Source organism: Monomorium pharaonis, chromosome 9, assembly GCF_013373865.1.
Source record: "Monomorium pharaonis isolate MP-MQ-018 chromosome 9, ASM1337386v2, whole genome shotgun sequence".
NCBI classification, from domain to species: Eukaryota; Metazoa; Arthropoda; class Insecta; order Hymenoptera; family Formicidae; genus Monomorium; species Monomorium pharaonis.
This window is the reverse complement of record NC_050475.1, coordinates 6,288,926-6,307,869: the sequence shown is the minus strand read 5'-3', so window position 1 is coordinate 6,307,869 and position 18,944 is coordinate 6,288,926. Positions and strand designations below refer to the sequence as shown.

The 18,944-nt window shown below is 37.9% G+C and overlaps 2 protein-coding genes across 3 annotated transcripts in view; both read right to left on the bottom strand.

Moving 5' to 3' along the window:
• LOC114255235 overlaps positions 1–12,138 on the bottom strand; it is a 248,212-nt gene extending 236,074 nt beyond the window's left edge. Inside the window, exons 1-2 of one of the 2 annotated variants that reach the window (XM_036292153.1) lie at positions 12,041–12,138; positions 1,953–2,076 (exon numbers count right to left, since the gene is read on the bottom strand). The gene's annotated coding sequence lies outside the window, so the exon portion shown is untranslated. Of the gene's footprint in view, positions 1–1,952; positions 2,077–2,395; positions 2,412–12,040 lie in introns of those variants that run through there. The other variant, XM_036292154.1, reaches the window with a different exon arrangement.
• Positions 12,139–14,830: 2,692 nt separating this feature from the next.
• On the bottom strand, positions 14,831–18,421 carry LOC105837545 (glycine--tRNA ligase). Its single transcript, XM_012682419.3, has 4 exons — positions 18,067–18,421; positions 15,903–17,586; positions 15,548–15,735; positions 14,831–15,372 (listed from the first exon to the last, which is right to left on the bottom strand). Exons 1-4 carry the CDS (start codon positions 18,310–18,312, stop codon positions 15,262–15,264), a joined length of 2,229 nt encoding a protein of 742 aa, XP_012537873.1. The 5' UTR covers positions 18,313–18,421; the 3' UTR covers positions 14,831–15,261.
• Positions 18,422–18,944: the final 523 nt, after the last annotated feature.

Genomic DNA, 18,944 nt, shown 5'->3' with positions numbered 1-18,944 from the left:
TTGAGTAAAATAATACCAATTAAATATTCGGTTATTAATAAAAACAGTACCAAACATAATAATATAATCAACCTGCTAAATGGAAAGCACTGTATTATTCAGTGCTTATTTGCAGTGCTGTATTTATAACTGTGATAATCAGTAAACATATTTTAGTAATTTCGATTATCAGAATTAGTGTATTATCACTAAAAGACAACGCATTTATTTCACTGATTAATAATTAAATTATAAATACAGCACTCTAAAATCAATGTAGTTTGATTTGTTTTTTTACTGATTATCATTTAAAAAGTATAATTTAAGAATACTAAATATTTAAAAAAGTAAAATTATTTTTTATTAACCGAATCTTTAATGGATATTATTTCATTCAACATTTCGCTATTATTGTATTCGCCAAATTGTATCAGTGTAAAACGCGTACAAATAAATACAAAATAAAGAATAAAAGACGTGAAAAATAAAGTTGGCTATATGTGAAATATACCTATTAGCTTTAATATAGTAGACAAGCATATAAGCCATCAAAACTGAGCATCGTCGAAAGAGAGACGTTATCCTGCGAGTCGAAGTGTAATTTATTGCTACGTCGCTGGTGTGAGATGCATGCGAATTTAATTAACATATAATTATCAAATGTCGAAGGTACATGCGTTCCGCACGTGAATGTAGATCCCAGCAGAAATACGATTCCCGGAGGCAATAATCTGTCCTGTAAATCACGCCTTACCATCGCGGATTATTCGATCCGCATGCGGGGATAATACGAAGTCGGTATATGATAATGTGCGTATGTTACTGTCCCGCGTGAGATAATCATGCGAGAATATCTTCTTAGGTGTGTACATGCTGGGCGAAGTCCTCTGAAACGTTGCACTGATCCCTTCAATTCGCTCGCAATCCTTTTATCATTAACTAACTTGTTAACTGAAGACTAAAAAAGTACATTAAGTACACACCGATAAGAGTTTTTAATTAATTATCAGATATTAAACAGTTCGCATTAAAATAAATTAAATGCGGTTCATATACTTTTCCATTGGCTTCGTTCTTATTATTCACCTTATTATTCACGTCATGATTGATTCTTTTTTTTTATTTATCTAGTAAAATAATATAGAGTAACGACATGCAAAAAATCATTGTCCAAAACATCATTTTTCACATTGAGCCGTACTTACAAAGAGCCTTAAAGAGCCCACCGTTAAAAACGCAGTTTATATTCCGTTACATGTCGCTTGCGTTTTCTCCCGCTTGCGCGTTTCCTTACGCGGCGTTCCAAGTGTATCTTTCCTCTGCACGGTGTAATTCATGCCGTCGCAACATTATATGCAAATCCGCGTTAATTTCGCGCGCATGGAGGGGGCCATCTCCGGCCGAGGGGACACGTCGAAGTGGCGCCACGGCATTCCGCGGTCGTCAATTTCGTGCAGCCGCGCTGGCGCTCGTCCCACGCGTTTCCACGGTTTTCAGTTTGCTCGTGTGTGGCGGTCCCTACCGCGTCCTTTTTTTCTCCCTTCGAGAGCCCTCTCTCTCATACGGATCTTTTCGTCCTACCTCTCGTCCCGGGTCTTCGCTCCTTGCCTTATCCGAGGCTCTTTAATTCGCGCGCGTGGGCGCGCGCGCGCGCACCGCTCGGTCCTTCTTCGTCTCGTTAAACTCACGTTAAACGCACGTCGGTCTCTCTTTTTCCCTCCGTCTTCTTCGCCCCTACCCCCCTTTTCGCCCGTCGATTTCTCTCTCACGCGCTGCACACGCACGCCAAAATGCACACGCGTGCCTCTAAAGCGCTATACTCGCGTGGCCCCTTGGAAGCTAACGCATTCGATCGTTGATTTATGCACTATCTGCGCCGAACGCTTCGGGACTCTCCACGAGAAATTAATTTCGTACATGCCCGCGTTGGTCTCGCGACCGTGTAACTATCAATAATAAAAGGTAGGGCTTACTCGTCGTCTCTATGCAGCCCCTGCGATCTCTCACACCCTCTTCACAGCGCTGTCTACTTCACCCTCCATTGTATCCGCTTTCCTTTGTAGCAAGTCCCCCTTTCTTCTCCCGCAAACTCGTTCTCTGTTTAAACAAATTAAAGCGTTAAATATTAAATCATTCATAATCTTGTAATCGGGTTATTAGGGCTTTTTCCTATAAATATCGTAAAGTCACATCTGTGTTACATGCTAGATTTAAAAAATCTCGAAGAAAAAGAGTCGAGAAAAAACATTTAAAGGCATTAAAAGTCATTTAATTTTTTAAATATCTTCTCCAAAATATTTTCTATTATTTTGCGCGCAATATTAATTAATAAATGTATATATTTATATAGTTATGTACAGTTCGTTTCCATATACGTGTAAGATACGGAAAGGTGAAACGACCGCGAAATACTTACACTACCAAACGATACATATGCAAATCGATCCTTTGGAATGCTGTGTACAATGCGTAATGACAACACTTAAAGATTTCGCGGAGGTTGTAGTATTATTTACTGCCATTTATCTCGAGTGTATCTTGATAAATAATAAATAACACGGATAATCCCCTAGAATCGTTTCTTCGGCAAATTACCCTCGCCTCACTCGCGGCCGCGCCGGTTAACTGCGATTTATCGATGGATATAAATCGGCATCTTCCCGACTTATTGTGTGCGTGCAAGCCGCCTACTGTAAACCGCATATGCCTAAAGCTCCTCTCAACAATACGTAATTCTTGCCTCCACGATCGCAGTTCACAACAAATCTATAGACCTTTAAACATGTATCCTCTTTTTTTTTGTTTCCATATATGATGTACAATATATACATATGTACGTAAATTCTGTTCTTAACAGATTGAGTAATTAAGTAATTAATAATCGGAGATTAAAACAACGATGTGAATACCGATATTGATATTAAAACTCGGCTTTCATATTGTGCGATATTGTTTAGGTATCAGAACTGAGAAATTATATCCAGTAAATTATTTGCTACATATGTATAATTGTTTAGTTTTTCCTTGACAATATAATAAATTAGTAATACTAAAACCTAACTGTGAACTGTGCGACAAACTGAGACCTCTATTCGATATGTCACGTACAAGTATAAAATAATTCTTATAATGTTACATATTTTTCAGTTGTTAAAAACTTCATGACAGATTTTTGACAGCTATACATAGCAAATCATTATTGTATGTAACTTCTCGCTTCTCACGCCATATCAACAATACAAACGCATCGCGAGAAAGCCGAGATTTAATAAGAAATTAAATAGCAAATATTATTTCTTGCAGTCTATGTGATAATAAAAAAAATAATGCAATTTGATGATTCTTGAAAGAAAAAGAATAAAAGAGAATATATATCAAGAAACAGAAAAGAATTATGTCTCTCTTGCGTAATAAATTTTCACGACAACCGAAACTCGTCGGCCCGCCGTTAGATTTAGAAACCGGCACCTGCCGATTGTCGGCTGACTCCAATTTTACAGTCTTCCTACACCAGTTCCTGGACTCAATCGCGGCTTAAAACGTAGGCGCTGTAGTTTTACTGCTGCGCGGGTCACATAAAGTCGGACTAAAGACGACTGCGGAGTTATGCGCGGAAGTCAGTTATTTAACATCCCCAGATCAACGCGCGAACGGATTTACTTTATCGGTCACACGTGCGCGCGTTTCACCCCGACGCGACTTTCGTGTCAGCGAGTTGGCACGTGGGACGAAGATGGGTGCCTCCCTACCCACAGATCTGTGACGTTATATACACTCAACTACCGCAAATAGCGTGTCATACGATGAATTGTCAACCCGACAATGTAAATTGACATACAAACGCAGGGATGATAAAACGGTTATTTGTCGCAGAAACACTTAATATTTTATGATACGCCCAGCTGTTATTTTTTATAAAAGCCGAGTTAATTTATGTAATTTTGTCGTGTACGAAAAAAATTTCTCAACGTAAATGGCTAGTCTTCTATCTACAACTCGAAAAATCATTATGACATCAAAATGATTCACTAAAAGATTGTATTTTCGAAATGAGAAAGTATAATTTGCAAGCTACCTTAATAAAAAAATTTACATGGCCATGTAGAAATTAAGAATATTTGCTATTTATCCTTAACAAATTTTTCTCTAAAATTAAGAAAATTCTCTTGATGCTCTAACTTTAGAAAAAATTACTGTAAAGGTAAGAAGAATATTTTTTAAATTAGGAATATAATTTGTTCCAAATGATAATTAAAAATCACTTTCGATCATAATAAGATATTTTCTACTTGAAATGTCATTTTCTTCAAAACTTAGAGTGCTATGAAATACTCAGCGAAATTGCGATGGGATGCGATCGAGATACGATAAACTTGGGAAGTTCGCGTTTATCCAGAAGTTCTTCGCTACATTCACGAGTTGACGTTTCTCTCGACGAAAACTCCACTCGACGGGGGTCCAAGTTTCATTTCACACGCGTAATTCCAAGTTCGATCCTCGGCGCTGCAGACCCGGCCTCTTACGTCGCACGTGGCTCACCCATGTGTCACCGGCTCGACGGTGCGGTGCGTGTTACAGCAATCTGCGGTGCCACGTCGCCGCGTCACGCAGGTAAAGTTTTCTCCTCCCTTTCTTCCGCGTTTCCTCCACCACCCGCGCGATCGCACGCCACTTTTGCGGCGGCGGGAAGCCGAGCGAGGGAAGCGGATTTTGCCCACGTGTGCACAGCGTCGTACACCCACGGGGGCCGATACAATGAGCACTCGGGATTTATGCCGCGGCTCGCGCTAATATAAAGGCCAATTTATTTCGCGCCCGAAAGGTGAAGGGCCGCGAGGGGGTGAGGCGCCGTTCCCCTCCCCCCATCCCCGCCGCCCCACCTGTTTCGAGCCGGACACCAGAATGCAATTTATGCGGGATAACTTCGTAATTTATCGCGAAAACAATGCTGAGCATCGTTTGATTCATATTCAACCACCGCGATGTCCTCCCCTGGGACGCAGACGGGTATAAAGGAGCAGATGCGATTATTTATTCCTACAAAAATTTTGATTTATAATTATTTGATTTGAAACATAAAAGTTATATTCCAACATGTGATAAATACTTTAATAAAAATTATAATAAAGTTCTATTAAATTGGACATTTAATAGAGCATTAATTTTAGTTCTTTTTTTCGAGTTTAAAACTGATATTTTTAAATTTCTATTTATCATTGCGTAACATCGTTCAATTAAACTGTTTTTTTTTCTCAGAAAACTCGGGAAGAAAGAGAATGCAGACAAGTGCATTCTTTTGCAACAGTTCGGGGCTCCCATGCGTCGCACGACCATACATACAAAATCCAAGAATGGAATTCTCGAGTCAAGAGAGCGATAAAGAGATTGAATAGAAATCGTAAAGAATTCGGAGACACGACGGGTCCTCGCGAAGAACGAACGCAAAGTGAGAGGGAGAAGGAAGAGGACCATTTACTCCCTTTCCACGTTCTACGTTCCATTGAGCGGATCCCGAGGGGGTCTCCCGATAATATATTTCCTGCACGCACATAACGACCGCAGTATTTGGTTAATATGATTTCCCGAAGTGGTGGTTAAGCTCGAAACGTGACGCTTACGAGTGTTATGTAAATAGTAACGGAAGGCGAACAACGGAGAACCTAAGAAGTATGAGTTCTGATCAAAGGTATGACTAACTACTGACGGATGGTTCACACGGCCTAGGTCTCTTCTATCTGTCGAGAGTAGCTCGAGTAGTCGGTAAGGAGAGATTTGAGAACCAGGTAAAAATCGTAGCTCGTAATATTTAATACATTTTTATTACATGAATGATTAATACGTAATTGACTCTATTCATAGTGTCTAGTATTTCGCTCTACTATATTATATCATTGTGAATAATTTTGTGAAAAGCGATTGAGGTTGTTAGTATAAAACGATGCAATTCTAGTTATACATAGATCAATTGGCAAACTACTTACGTAAGGAAATCGACTGCATATAAATATTAAGTAATAACTAGCCTCGTTAAAGTACCAAAGACTTGCGAAACTGATTTATGACACCTTAGGAGTGTAAAAATTAAAATGCGGGTAGTCGTAACGAGCGCTTTAAAGTGCCTTAAATAAAGCCTATAAAGCAGAATCGGGAATTGTGTTGAGAATTATGGGCGCATCAATCACGAATTAATGTGAAATTGGAAACAGTCCGTATTGCAAGCATCATGTATATTTAATGTCGCAACATAAGATGCCGTAAACTAATAAATATTCGTCAAATCTTTATGAGTTATATCCTTCCGTAATTTATAATAATAAAGCCGTAGCAATAAATAAGGAATGTGAGTCCAAAAATAATAAATATGCAAATTACTAAATATTTAATATATAATTAGTAAAATAATTAATAACTGGAATTGTTGGAAATCACCATATCAATCGGCTTTGCGGCTGGAAAATATTATTTCATGTTAATCAGAATACTACACGATGATAGTGCATTTTATTTTTTCTCCGACTTAATAAAATTTTATTTAAAAATTTAATGGAAGGATTTATATTACCTCTTTATCAACATTGACAATCGAATGGTTGAGTAAAAGTTTTATCGGCTTTTTACGGGGACACTCTTTAATGAGATCGATCCGAATGGCCTGACGACATTAACGATCTAAAGTGTAACTCGTATTTCGAACATGTTGCACGCCCTAACGTGGGCACTAAAACAATGCGTCTCTGATGGACAATACTTATTAGTTTCAGAGGTGGGCGATTCGCTCTCTTCCTCTTTCTCTGTGCGCCGCTGATGCCGTGTACAATACAAGCTGAAAGCACGAAGAAAGACAAGCGGAATACGCCTACAAAGCCAGAGTGGTGTCGGTGCATCACTCTTCCGAACTACACGGAATTCTCCCCGGCGAAGGCTTACCCAAATTTAAATCTCTACCAGGCTCCCAAAGGTCTGAGCGTTCAAGTTATATTCGTAAAACGTCCCGAGAGATAAGAAAAAATCAAATCATAAATCGTAGCAACGCAAACCCTCGTACATCGCGCGTCATTAATCAGGGGACGTAATTTGCTAAAAGTTCTCGGTAAGACCTATTTAATTACTCATTACTTCACTCTTTAACATGTAAAGTATCCAGTGCACGTCGGCGGGCACCAATGAAAGAGCGCCGCGATAACGGCTCGAAGAGAAACGTGGGGGATTAGCAAACCGAACAAAGTCGATACCGCCATTCGATAAATCAGACCCCCGCGACCGGTTCACGAGTGGAATTAAGCCCCTATCGCGTTACGCGGAAAATAGGCCGGGGCCCCGGACGAATATTTGGACCGCGACCAGTCGAACCAGTCTCTCCAGGGAGAAGTAGAGGGTGCCTCGCCGCATTGCCGAATCATGAATAAATTTTAACGAGACCACTCGCGAGAGGGAGAGAGGAAGATGAAGAAAGACGCGCTGCGTCCGTTGCTGCGAGCGCCAGATATATGTATAAAGAAGCGATAAATCACGTCTGCTAATCAGACCGCTTCATCAGGCCCACTTTTCGATAAGTTATGAGAAAGGAAGCTACGGCCAAGTAGAGGCAAACCTCAAAATTCCTTCCCGCCAAAAGTTCCCACCGAAGTCGATCTTCTTGATAACAGAAAATATTTCAAACGTCTCTCTTGCATAATAAGTAAACACAAAAGTCTCTTTGATTTCATCATTTTCCATCTGTCACGAAGCATCGAAGGAGGGAATTGCGGAAAGTTCTTTTGTGTTGGAAATAATAAACGTTCTTATTTTAGATCTATTCCGGGTGCTGGATATCGTTCTGACTTTAATAAAAGTTTGTCAAATTCGAAAAAAAATTCCGCACTCTCGCGACCGCGAAACTGTAGCAAACTCAGGCGAGATGGGATGCGCGTCAACGGCTACCGGAGTTCTAGTACTAGAGTAGATTCTCACTCAGGGGCATTTTCGCGTCCCTCGGCGTGTGGGCGACACTTTTTCAGTATCACGTCAGGGACGCGAGTAACGTGTTCGTCCTGTGTGGTCTACCGGGGGAACGCGTACTACCAGCAATCTAATCGGCGGTCTTCGAATTCGGCTACCGAGGCGCGCGACGACCAGTCCTGATGAATAACATTAATTAACGCCTATAAATTCCCACCCCGGCGTGCCTGTACCTTTCGTACCAACGTACAAGTAAAACAACCGGGTGATCGAAAAGCTGTCGAGCGCCGGCGAGCGACGAAATCCTCGGAATGCGCGCGCGGACGTCTCTCGACATCGGTTCGAACGACCATGTAAAATCGAGATCGTTCGGTCCGTAGAAAAAAAAGGAGAGAACGAGTGTTGGGGCGATTAATTTTGCTCGATGGAAACCGACAAGTTCGATCAAAACAAGCTGGGATATTTAGGAAGGTCGGTTTCCCTCCTCAACTGCAATATCAGCTTCACACTAAATAACTTTGATTTATGAAAAGTACGTATATTATTACGAGTATAAAATCTGGAAGTTGCAGTTTCTCTATCTTCAAAAAGCAACAAAAATCCGAAACTGCTGGGTACACGCACGTACAGGGTGTTAAGTCTTTATTTGCTCTTCCTGTCGAGCGGGCGGCGTTAAATCCGCTTCCATCAGCGCAACGATACGCCTCTGTTAATTAATCCCGATGTCCCGGTAATAATTTATCCGATAACGTCCTGCAAGAGCGCGCGCACTTAATAAGCCGGGGCGATTAATACCTTTTTACGCTGTGCAAACCGGATAGTACGAAGAAGGACTTTAGAGCACCTCTGCCGACCATAAAATCCTACACAAAGTTCTGCACGCGATGACGCAACGTCCCTCCACCTCCGTCGGTGAGAGAGGGACGGTAGGAAAAAGAAACCAGACGAGGAGGAGAAGACTAACTAAACGCGACAGATAGATTGCCGGGAAAATCGTGGCTCGGGTATAACTGACACTACGATTTGCGGAGTCGTAAGACTCCAAAAGATATTTATGCAAATTCATAGCGTAAAACGGCCGCGTCACGATTTAACGATCCATCGTTACGCCACGTTTGTATCTGCGGTTGAACACGTTTTTAGAGAGCACGCAAAGACGGCCAACACGCTCCTATTACGAAGGTGGTGGAACGGATTTTTCTGAAAACATGTATACAATTTGTTATAGTAAAATAATCGTAAACGCTATATTATATAATTAAACCATTCGAAATTGATTACTGTATAAAAAAAAAATAGCACAGTTTTTACACATCTGATTTTGATTTAATTTCTGTTAACAACTTTTTGCTCGAGCTAATTTATCAATTTTTATGTTAAAAACATATTTGTAGAATTAATAAAACTTAATAAAAATATTAACATAATTCTATAACAAATTGAGCAATATTTCTCATTTACATGTAATGATATTTATAATGCTTATAAATATTATAAATTTATAAGAATTAAATTAATTTTATTTATAATATATATTTATAATATATTGATAAATTAACTTTTTTGCGTGTGTGTATGACAACAATTGCATTGTAATCTTAATGGTTGGCAATAAAGAAGATTAAGACTCTTAACGCTCTATCTATTTCAAATACTCCCCCCTCCTACCTCTTTCTCTCTCTGTGAATAGTGACAAGATTTCTGGGCTGCGAACTAATTTTCGCTTTAAGGTAACCAATTAGGAGTATACTAATGTGCATAGGATCTCGTAATGTGTTGTATGAATGCATTATGCGACGCAATTAAAACCCGAGTAGCACGAATGTGGCGCAAAGAAGATCTCACTTTTATGTATAGGGTGCACTAAGAAAACCTTCCATATTTTGAAAATGTGTTGATTATGATTGTAACAAAAATAATAAAACTTTTGGTTGATATAATAGCAACTACATATAGATTAGTAAATACTAATAAAAAACAAAATAGAGTAATTATAACAGCAATTAAAGCAATTAATTTGTTTGGTGGCTTAATTATTAGAATGTTCAATGTTGACTAATAGAAGTAAATCAGATAAAAGTTAATCATGGGTAATGAATCGAAACGACTCAATTAACGAATGCATCCTGTTTCTATCATTTTCTGAACCGCCCTATAGACGGATTTAGAATTAATAATGTGTGCAGTGCCTCGTAATACGTCGTACAAACGCATTACGCGGCACCAATTAAACAGGAAAACCGGCGGAATTTTTTGCGCGCTAACAACTCGTTCATAAATATCTAGAAGACCTTCATTCACCCATGTGTAAACAATTATATCCTCAAAGGCGAATAAGCTGAAACGAGAATGGGAGGATGGAGTCAACAAAAGTTAAGAAATTATTTGAGAAACCCAGCTGACATGATTTTTCGTTTACGAATGTGTATCTTGTAACTACGCTCACACACAATAAATGCTTTCACGGAAACTATAAAATTAAAATCTATACATGGTGTTTCCTCAATTTCCTTCAATTATGAACTCGATGTGATTTAGCCTGTACGAGTTTAATATTTGTGATTTAGCGGAATTTTCAATCCTTAATTTTAAACACAAAATTTAAAAAATCTCTTGTCAAATTATTAATATAACAACATTAATTTAAAATCTAGTATCGTTTGCGTCCAGCACTAATAAACCTAACTTTAGATTTCTATTTTAACATATTATATTTTTTCGGTTATTAATACATTATGTAAACAAATTTTACAAGTACATGACATTTTTAATACAAAATCCCAGTTAAATTGAATATTAAATTATAAACTTGAAATGCACATTTTACTTTACTAAATATTTCTAGCAAGTATTTAAAAAATTTTATCAATAAAAGATTCGAAAGATTCCTAAACATTTCTTCTTTTGTATATTGCGATTAATGATTGATTGTTTTTGGACACTCTATAGATGCTACGTAAAAATAATAATGTCACGCAGACCTGCCACGATGCGAATAGAGGTCTTCTCTTCCTGATGTACCTATTTTTGGGATCGTCGGCGTTGAATTACGAAAGTCATAATTCAACGGGTTGCAACTGAATGAGAGCGAAGAAAAGATAGCGACGGAAGAGTCTACAAAAAGAAAAAGAAAAAAAACATTTGAATTCCCAATGGACGTGTTGAATGGATTTCACTCTGGAACCGCTTCAGATAGGAACAGAAACAAAACAATGTTTTTATAACCCAGTGCCAAAAATACGAGCTGCAAGCTGATTCGGTCAGTGACGATATCACTCGAGATTGCTATAATAACTATCAAGCTTGAGCGAACGCACAATCATTTTTATTTCCATAAAAGAAACTATCTATCAAAAACCTCAGCAAATTCGAATCAATTTTCTACGTTAATTTTGTTTCCAGATTTTAAGAGACAGGGACAAATTATATCCCGAAAATCTTTTCTTTGATAGTAAATCAGAAATTATTAAGGCAATTGAACTTATTTTTCAATATTATAATAATAAAATTAAAGTTATCATTATAATTTAAATCTCTTAAATTATTCAATGTTTAGATCATCTTTTTAAATTTAGAAATATAATCATTTTAGACCAAATATAAATTTCTGCTTTAATATTTTATAAAATAATCTAAAAATAATTACAAATTTAATATAAATTTGAAAAAAAAATTGTAAGATGTAAGCAAGCGCTTTCATTCTTCTTATCAACATTGATTAATTTAAAAATGAGATAAAAACTCGCGTTAAAGTTATCGAATTCACATGAAATTCCAAATTTTAGTAGAAACATTCCACTTATTGAATAATTGTAAAACAGTGCTGAATAAATCACCGTTCGAAAAAGCTCTCTATAGATAACGAAAGTGTTGTTATTTCGATTGTCGAAAATTGTCGCGTCCCCTGTTGAAGTGATCAATTCGAAAATTGTGGTTCAAGGTGCATTTTGCATCTCGCCTACGCGGGTTTGCAAATAAGGCGGGATAACGCACGGCAGTTCGCGAAGTGCCATTCGCAGAACAACTTGTAAACGAGTCGCGGAGAATCGATTCGACACGTTCTTGCGTGGAGGGTTGTTGGCATGCCGAGAAAGAGAGAAAGAGAAGAGAAAAATCCTGGTACCTCGTCCTTTCCACAGCCTAAGGACAACGTTCCTCTTTCTGGAGAGCCACTGTAGATAATTGGGTCCACAGCCATGAAGAAGAAGCTCGGATCTGAAACTGACACATTCTATTATTATTTTTAAAAAATAATTAGAGTTTTAATAACATTTTTCATATAATTCTCGAGTTCTTCGATTCTAACAATCAGATTGAGCGTTCTAATATACAATTATTTTAATGGTCAAATAGAAAGTTATTTTCAGATCTATATTTAACTAAATTTTTAGCTATCTTAGCAAATTCGTTCTTTCGTGTACAAAACCATTCAAAACTATATTTGTGAGCTACTATATTTTTGTATAGTCAATGGTTTTTTTATTTCATAGCACAAATGTTTGTAGCATTTTTTATTTAACAAATACTGACTATATTGACTTATTTCTGATCTGTCTGTCTTTATACAGACAGAAAAATATCAATTCTATTGCTAAGAAAAGTAATTTACTCTATTTTTTGTTCTTGTAGTAATAATTATCTTTAAATTTAAAAAATATTCTCTTATAATTGTCTTAAAATCTCATTTTTAAGAAACTCATTATCGCTCAAAAAAATTTATCTCTCAAAAATTTGTCTCTTGAAAAATGTCATAAAATTTTTTCAAGTCAAAATAATGAACAAGTTGAAATTTCGTTTTAATTTAATATTCTTCATTTTTATTGACGTATTAAACTAGTAGGATTCAGAATATATGTTTCAAATAAAGAAAGATATTGTAAAAAAGCCCACTGCACTCGGGAAAAATATTAAATAGACATAATTTGTTATGATTTCTGAGAAAACTTGCAATCCTTAATACTTGTAATACTTAAAATTACGTCACATAATAAAAACACAAAAAATTAAATAGAGAAAACACATGTTGCAATTATTCGGAGACGAATTACTGTGCTATTTTGATACACAAACTACGCGATATTGATACACGGAGTGATACCAACGTTTTTAGATATAGAATATTTTATAAGAATGCTACATCTATTAACGAAAACAAAATGGACGCAACGATCGTGACTTGCATAAACACCGAGACGGTTTCCCCTCCCCACTCTTCCCCGCTCTAGCTGCAAGCGCACGAAATTTTCCGTTGCGCTTGATATTTTCACTATTAAAATTTTAACATATTCTATATTATTTCGAACGTACTAATTACAGATGTCAAAGATAAACACTGCATTTAGTTCTTTTGTGCCTCAACTAACATCTCATAAAAACTTTACGTGACAAAGGAAACCGACATAATCGTGTCTAAATCTCTTTGATGTAACAATGTTCATTGTACGCGTGACGATACATTATTTATACTGCACAATACTGATTATTCAGTTGTCTCAATTACTACTTAAGGTACCATTAAGGTATTATTTGTGTTGTTTGACTCACCTCACTCTCGTGACGCCCGTGATACTCCCGCCCACAGAATTCATATACGCAAGATTACTTTCCAATTTGCATGCTGTCCAAAAAATATTAACGCATTTTCACTCGCGACATGCCACGCGTCATAATTTCACTGTCGCAAATACTCGATTGCATTTCTAGCTCGACTCACCGCGCAGATATTTCACGAACGACTTTTCGCGCGCGTTTCATTCGCCATGTTCCTGTTCACTTTATGATTGATCTGAAGTGCATCACTTACGATTTGAACGACGAACGCTGCGATTGGCTTCCTCGTGTCCCAACACTTGCAGAGAACTTCACGTCAATCGTGTTGCTTTCCGATATATAAATGCGTCTAAATATCTTTATTGTAACAATGATGTTGATCGTACACTGTCTGTAATACGTATATTATACTGTCAAATCGTCTTAATTACTGTTTATTGTCAGTATGCCACTTACCTATTTAACCTCAATCTCATGACGCCCCGTGGTACCTCGACCCCCATGGTACTCTATCCACAGAATATATGCAAAATTACTTTCCACGCGCTGTTATCACTGTCCAAAAAATATTGACGCAATTTTACTGGCGATACGCGCCACAATTTCACTGTCATAGACGCTCGATTACATTTTCTAGCTCGACCCCCCGCACAGATATCGAATGGACTCTTCCGGCGCCCGTCTTGTCCAATGTGTCGTTATTCACGATAATTGTTACCATTAATTTGTGAGATACGTCCATTACGATTTGAACGTTGCGATTGGTTCCTTTATGCAATTAGGATAATGTCAAAGTTAGTCGATTCTACATGTAATCCGAATATCCGCGATGATATTTCACGATTTCTCGCGCCACTCGCGCGCGTTTTATCCGTTACCATAGTTCGTACATGCTAATTGCCAACATTACTCCGTGAAACATTGAATGCGAATTCAAACGCTAATTGGCTCTCGCGTACGCCAACTGGTATAAATCTGGCAAACTACTTCCACTGTTCACCCAGTAAAATTCGATTATTTTTCAAATGTAATTGTTTTCTATTTCAGTCTTTCATATAGAGAATTACATGTCTATATTCTATGTGGTATGACTATATTTAATTGTTCTTTTTCCATCTTTTGTTCTTATAAAATTAAATTCATATAAAATATACATTTAAAGAAAACACTTAACAAAAAAGTCTTAAACTGACACACATTACTCAATTTTAAACAATAATTTAAAGTGAAAATCGAATATAATATAAAATGCATGTTTTGTATTGTTTAATATTACATTTGACTTCGTTTATCTTTTCTCTCGTTAAAAAATAATATTAATATTTAAAAATAATTACAGGAAGGATATTAAAATAAAATGGAATTAAGAAACAGATCTATATTTTTTACACAGCGTTTATAAAAACTTAAATAAGTAAATGATTCTGAAAAATGCGAGTGACTAAATTATACAGTAAGTCGAAGAGATGAAGAGTAATAAGTATTCTATTACAATTGCAAAATATTTCCTGCAGGATTCTCAAAGTTTATATTATTTTTTTAATAAATACACAAATACATATCATGTAAATTTTTAAAATCTGCAAAGGATTGTATAAGTTTAAATTTCCTGATTAACAAATGTTTAAATTAAATCTTCCAAAAATTAGTGGTATATTTTCTAATATTGCATTTTCTAATAAACACCTTGATATGCTCAATATATAAAAACTTTGTATATACGCCATTCAAAATACAGTTCTATATAGCTTCTATATAGTACAAATAAATTATTCCCGAGCCTATCTAAGTTTTCTATGGTTCTGTTGATTCTTGTTGTACAAACTTGGGATACTTTGTCTCCACTTCCGCCCAAGTAATCCTTCCATAGGAAAGATCCCTCACTACACCAGGCAGTTCATCCAACTGTAATTAAAATTTTTATTTTTTATATTTTATTTTATAAACACACACATATATGCATACATACACATATAAGTGAAAGGTAAAAATTTGTATTTTCTTTACATATAGTTATAAGAAGTTTTTAATTTTATTTCTAAATTAGAAGTTACAGCATATTCAAAAAAAATATACATACGTTTATTCTAACTTGTCCCATGCTGTCTCTGTCTCTGAGCGTAGCACTGTGCGGCGCCTTCAAAGTGTCGAAGTCGATGGTAATGCCGAATGGTATCGCTATCTCATCGGTACGAGCATATCTGCGTCCTATGCTACCGGAAGAGTCGTCCACTTTGTGTGAGACATCTGCTCTCGTCAGATCTTGCGCTACAAAATATCACATATTTAGCTTCACTGCATACACAAAGAGTTTCAGATCTAAATTATTTATGCTTTTAATTATAAGATAAAGATTACACAGCTCAAAATAATATATATTTTGTCTTACATCAACACATAAATACAACAAAGTGATCAGAATATATTTAACTTACATAATTTTTTTACAAACGGCACAAATTCGTCGTTGCCACTGAGTGGTAACACCGAGCATTTCAACGGCGCTACTACTGGCGGTAAGGCGAAATACGTTCTCTTCTCGTCACCCTCTCTTGTCTTGAAATTATGTTCAAACAGGGCGTACATGATACGACCGATTCCGAAAGAAGGTTCGATCACAGAGGGTATAATTTCTTCCACGTGAACAGTCTTCTGGTAACGCTTTACTTCTATCATGTCTTTGGTGATCTTCACGCCGACGTTGTTGGGCAGAGTCAACTCGTGTTCTTCCTTCTCGCTGAGATCTCTCTCCAAGGACACAATCTCATCCTCGCCTAACGATATTAATGCATCTTGCACAGCTTTGCTGTCCTTTTTGAACGTTTTGCCAATCAACACTTTATTTGGTACGATCTCGCAAACGTCCACAGTTTTTGGAGCGGGTAGTTTCTTCTCGGCTACCAATTTCACGCCGGTGGCCTTGGTGTGCTGTGTCAAGTCATAGGCGGACCGGTCGGCGCATCCTACGCACTCGATCCATCCGTAAGAAGTCAGGCACTCAGCGTCCCAACAGTCGCAGGCGTAATGCGCCATTTCGTTGCTCATGTGCTGACGGAAGCGCACACGATTTGGGTCGACACCGACTTTCAGTAAGAACTGATTGATCCTGGCCATGAAGTAACCTAACGTCTCGTTTGCCACCAGTCCGGACGAGACGGCCTCACCTATAGTAAGACGCTGCGCGCTTTTACCATCCATTTGATTGCAAGCTGAGTACAGCAGCATACTTATATCTTTAACAGTCCCAAACTTGGAATGATTCTTGTCGTTCGGGTCGCAGAAATGCTCGATCTCCGCCATGGTGAACTCTCGAACGCGTATGAGCCCGGATCGCGGCGAGATTTCGTTCCTGAAGGCGTTACCAATCTGTGCCGCAGCGAACGGCAATCGTTCCTGATTGAACGCCAGCAGTCGCTTGAAGTTGACGAAGATACCCTGGGCCGTTTCCGGCCTCAAGAAGCCCTTGATGAGTCCCGTCGGTCCGATCTGCGTGCCGAACATCAAGTTGAACTCTATTGGTTCCGTCAAGTCGTTACCGGAAACCGGTGATTTCATGTTATACTTGGACAATACTGCAGCCATCTCGTCCTTTGTCATACCATCCAGTTTCACAATGATATCTCTGCACTCCTCGCGTACTGTCTCACTCGTTTTCTTGTCACAGATTATCTTTTCCAGGTGCGCTTTGATCAAGTGATCTAGACGGAAGCACTCCCCACTCTTTACATCCTTCACCATCAGATCGGCGAATCGCTCCACGTGGCCAGACGCCTTCAACACCGACTCAGGCGTCAAGATAGAGCAATCAACCTCCAGCATCTGCTCCTCTAGGACGAAGAAATTTCTCCAGGCATTTATCAGATTTGTCTTCAACGAGCAGCCCATGGGTCCGAAGTCATACTGACCAGTAATACCACCGTAAATTGCGAAAGACTGATCCAAGAAGAATCTACGCTTCAAGAGATCCTCCATCCTCGCTCTGTCGAATGTTATATTGCTGGAAGCTAGAGACATCTCTTTGTCCTCTAATATCTTTTTGCGCAGCTTCAACTCCGCTACAGCTTTCTTAATGTCCAATTCTGGTGCGCCATCAGCTTTCAGCTTCCGCACATAATCTCCCTACAAAGAATGATCAGTTATATCTCACGAAAGGATAATCATGTATTATATATTTAAAAAATCATATATTATGCAATCAAAAGATAATTTAATAAAGTATAGTAGTAAAAATAGTATCATTCAACACAAGCTCTTCAAGAATATATGATATTAATGATTGTACGTGATATAATAGGAAATTTATTATAATATAATGTAATATATAACACATTTAGCCTTACTAATCATCACTAATCAAGTAAGCACAGTATATTTTTCTGTTTCAGAATTTCTTAAAAAATTTTTGTTCTCACACAGGAATTGATTAAAATTGCTATTTATGCAAATTTTCACAATACCGACACTTATTATCCATCTTACAATTCTGCTAACGTTCGAAGCATCATCTCCAACCAAACTATTGTTAAGAATTATTACTCACAGTATCAGAATGCTCTGATGAGCCGGGTAATCCCTACTTTGCATCCATATGGCACTCACCTGTTCCTTGACGCTCGCCCGGAGCGGCGCTAGGACCTCCTCAACCTTAGGATTCGTCATGTCGAGCGCGAGGGCGATCTTCAGGTTCCTATTCGCCTTCCTGGTGCCCCAGCGGCTGAAATCGAGAAGATTGACGGTGAACGCGACGCTTCTGACAGGTGGCTTGGCGAGCGGAACGTCGTCGGACACGCGGTGCGCTGCAACCCTACGCGCGATATGATGCAAACCGCGCCTGAGAAGCCGCATTCGCCGCGAAAGTGATTGCGCGATATATCTTCACCAGGTGGTCGCCACACGCGCCATGTGACTCCACACCGTGGCTTGTTAGGTTATTTCGGAGCATCGTGAGTACTGCGCTTGAGTACGCTCCTGACCATTTTTTCGCGGGAAATTTAAATCATAATTTCAATAAAAATCTACATGATACTATCACCATCATGAAATACTAATGTTAAAGATCGATAATTTTATGAAAGTTCATGATTATTAAAATTCAGATGATCTCACACACACACACACACACACACATCCAATAATATAATATTAATTTTATGATTTTATACTTTATAAATTAGATTTAATTTTTATTTTAAAACCATGCATACTTTTATTTTTATTACCCACGTTCGAATAATTGTAGAAAAAATTCTTGTGGTGATATGTATGATATTATTACATTGTAAATAAATGTGGTATTGCACGTTTATAGAACACGATTATGCACTTTGCTCAAAAAGTCATGCACATTATCTACGGGATTCATAGATATTTGACTACGTAGTTCAATGTGCCCTTTTTGTGCGCATAGAGGCGCTGATAAATGAAAACGCCTTAAAACGACGCAATGACCGCTCTCAGGTTCCTCTCTGTTGTAACAA

Coding starts and splice junctions, on each gene's coding strand:
- LOC105837545 (XM_012682419.3), bottom strand. CDS start 18,312: ATGCGGCTTCTCAGGCGCGGTTTGCATCATATCGCGCGTAGGGTTGCA. Junction 15,736..15,902: donor GCCGTTTGTAAAAAAATTAT/GTAAGTTAAATA, acceptor GATATTTTGTAG/CGCAAGATCTGACGAGAGCA. Junction 15,373..15,547: donor TGGGACAAGTTAGAATAAAC/GTATGTATATTT, acceptor TTTTAATTACAG/TTGGATGAACTGCCTGGTGT.